General features: G+C 50.7%; 1 protein-coding gene across 1 annotated transcript in view; it reads left to right on the top strand.

Annotated features, from left to right (window-relative positions):
• The first annotated feature begins 1,933 nt into the window (after positions 1-1,933).
• LOC117869819 (ATP synthase subunit beta, mitochondrial-like) overlaps positions 1,934-2,613 on the top strand; it is an 8,348-nt gene continuing 7,668 nt past the window's right edge. Inside the window, 1 exon segment of the mRNA XM_034756926.1 lies at positions 1,934-2,144. Within this exon segment, the coding sequence (XP_034612817.1) occupies positions 1,934-2,144 (211 nt within the window).

The raw sequence follows: 2,613 nt of genomic DNA, 5'->3' as shown, positions 1-2,613 counted from the left end.
TCTAGGTCCCAGTTCGAGTGACCGGCCGCGAGATCCCAGGGCTGAGCTAGCAGGGGGCTGCGGGTCGGGAGTGAGGGGCTCTGGCAGAGCTGGGGGGTCGGGGAGCGTAGCGGAGCCCATGTCGAATGTCTCTACCTCGCAGGCTGTCAGAGACCTGAGCTAATAAAGCGGAGCTGTGGGCAGGATGTGATCAGCTCCCACCGCAGACAGCACAGCAGAGCAGGGGGCGTGTGGGCTCGGCCGCGCAAACCGGGGTCCTGCCTTACAGGGGACGTGCAGCCCCCAGCTCTGCGGCTCTGCCAGGCACTGACAATCTGGGCCGCTGTAACCAGACGGGGTCACACCGCGAGTAGGGCTTGTCCCGCTCGTTCTAGGCCAGCACACAAGGGGTCCTGAACCCAGGGGGAGAGAACCCAGGAGTCCTGACTCCCAGCCCCACCTCCACTAGATCCCACTCCCCTCCCAGATCTGGGGCTAGTCTAGACTCCCAGCCCCTCCCTGGCTCCCCATGTGGGACATTCCCAGATTTGCAGCCCCAGAGCCGGGATCTCGGCCTGTTACTGGAACATGCCTGGTTAACGATTAATCCCTGAACCCGCCTGGGAGCCAGGCATGGGCCAGGGGGCTGGATCTTTCCTCCCTGCCCCTCACCCGCTCCCCGCAGGGTGTCGGAGAAGTGGGGTGACCTGGCCTTTGAATTTAGGGGTGTCTAGGGATCTGGGCTGTTTTTAATCCAAAGCTCAAGGGGTGAATGCCCCCCCAGGCTGGGCTGACAGGGGAATGGGGAACACCCTTTAAGACACTCCATGCTCTGGCCTTCTTGTTAGCCGGACACAGGGCAACATTTTCAGACGTTTGTGGCAGATTTTCACGGACTCCATGTTCAGCTGGATCAGCTTGGAAAAGATTCCCAGAGGTGCTGCTCCCCCAGACTCCAGTGCTGTGGGGACTTGTCATTAGTTATATTACAGAGGTGCCCGGATAGACCCCGACAGATCAGGGTCCCATTGTGCTAGGTGTTAGGATATAGATATTCAGGCTTGCCTGTAAAGGCCTATACTTTCAGAATTGAGGTATATGTTTATCAGTTAGCTAGTTATAGAGGTATAAAACAAAGATTCAAAATCACTGTTTGCCTGTGTAATCACTTCTCTTCCTGCGACAGTCTGAGGCCCTGTTCTTAAGCTAAGGCCTTTGGCTAAACAGTGGGAGTAGCCCGTCCTCACACATTTCAAACCAGTCATATTGAAAAAAAGCCAATCTGGGGCTGTTAGAAAGGGGATCCGATCTATCACCTCCAGAGAAAGGGAAGAGCCTAGAAGATGTAAAAGGAAATTTAGTTTAATAGTTTTCTGTTTGGTAAGAACTCACTTATCAATAGACATAGTTGGGACACCCTTATGTCTTTATAGATGTAGTTGTGAAATCCTCACTTCTGTATTGTTTTGTCATTATAGTCCCCACTTTGCTATTGTTTATTTGCAAGGTCTCTGTCTGGTTCTGGGATTGTTTCTGTCTGCTGTATAATTAATTTTGTTGGGTGTAAACCAATTAAGGTGGTGGGATAGAATTGGTTAAATAACCATGTTACAGTATGTTAGGATTGGTTAGGTAAATTTCAGTAGAATGATTGGTTAAGGTATAGCTGAGAACATTACTATATACATTAGGGGCAAACAGGAAGTAAGTTGGGATTCGAAAAAAAGGAAAAAGGAACTTGGATTTAAGCTTGCTGGAAGTTCACCCCAATAAACATCGAATTATTTGCACCATCAGATTTTGGGTATTGTTGCTCTCTGTTCACGCGCGAAGGACCAGGGAAGTGGGAGGGTGAAGGAGTAAGCCCTCTAATATCTTGGTGCGTTACTCGGATACATCACATCGGATAGGCGAGTGGCAGCCTGTAAGTCACCCTCCCCAACAGGCCGCGCAGATGCCTGGAGGGAGTCTGGCGAACTCTTGGGATGGTAGTTGCAGGTTCTGGCAAGCTGGGGTATCGGATTTTTTGAACAAATGGATAAGGAAGAATCAGGGCCCATACCAGGTGCAGGGATCCACCCGGGATGAGATTGAGAAGGAGATGGGGCAGATTTTGGGAGACCCCAAGGGAAAGGAGTGTAGGAAAAAGGAACTGGTATTACAAGGTTTGTGCGCTGGGACGGCATACTGGGTAAAGGGAAGCTGATCTCCTCCAACACATTAAGGATTTGGAGGGGATTGTGGGTCAGCAACGGATTTGAACAGAAAAATCGGTGTTAGTGGTAGAGGTAGCGGATTTGAAGGCACGGGATGCTGCACGGACAGAGGAGACTTGTGAGGCCATCCAGCGAGAGAGGGATGAACTGCTGGGGAGAGCAGGAGACTTAGAGGAGGAATTGTATCAATGTAAACATGGGGGCAATGGACTTGGGGACTGAAAAGTACTGCCGATAATTAAATCGTCTCGTTAAACCGACCCCCCACCTGGTAAGGATACTCCCATCTTTTCACGTGCTATGTATATATACCTGCTACTGTCTTTTCCACTCCATGCATCTGATGAAGTGGGTTCTAGCCCACGAAAGCTTATGCCCAAATAAATTTGTTAGTCTCTAAGGTGCCACGAGGACTCCT

Source organism: Trachemys scripta, chromosome 24, assembly GCF_013100865.1.
Source record: "Trachemys scripta elegans isolate TJP31775 chromosome 24, CAS_Tse_1.0, whole genome shotgun sequence".
Lineage (NCBI taxonomy): Eukaryota > Metazoa > Chordata > Testudines > Emydidae > Trachemys > Trachemys scripta.
The sequence above is the reverse complement of the archived record's forward strand: the minus strand, read 5'-3'. Positions and strand labels throughout refer to the sequence as shown.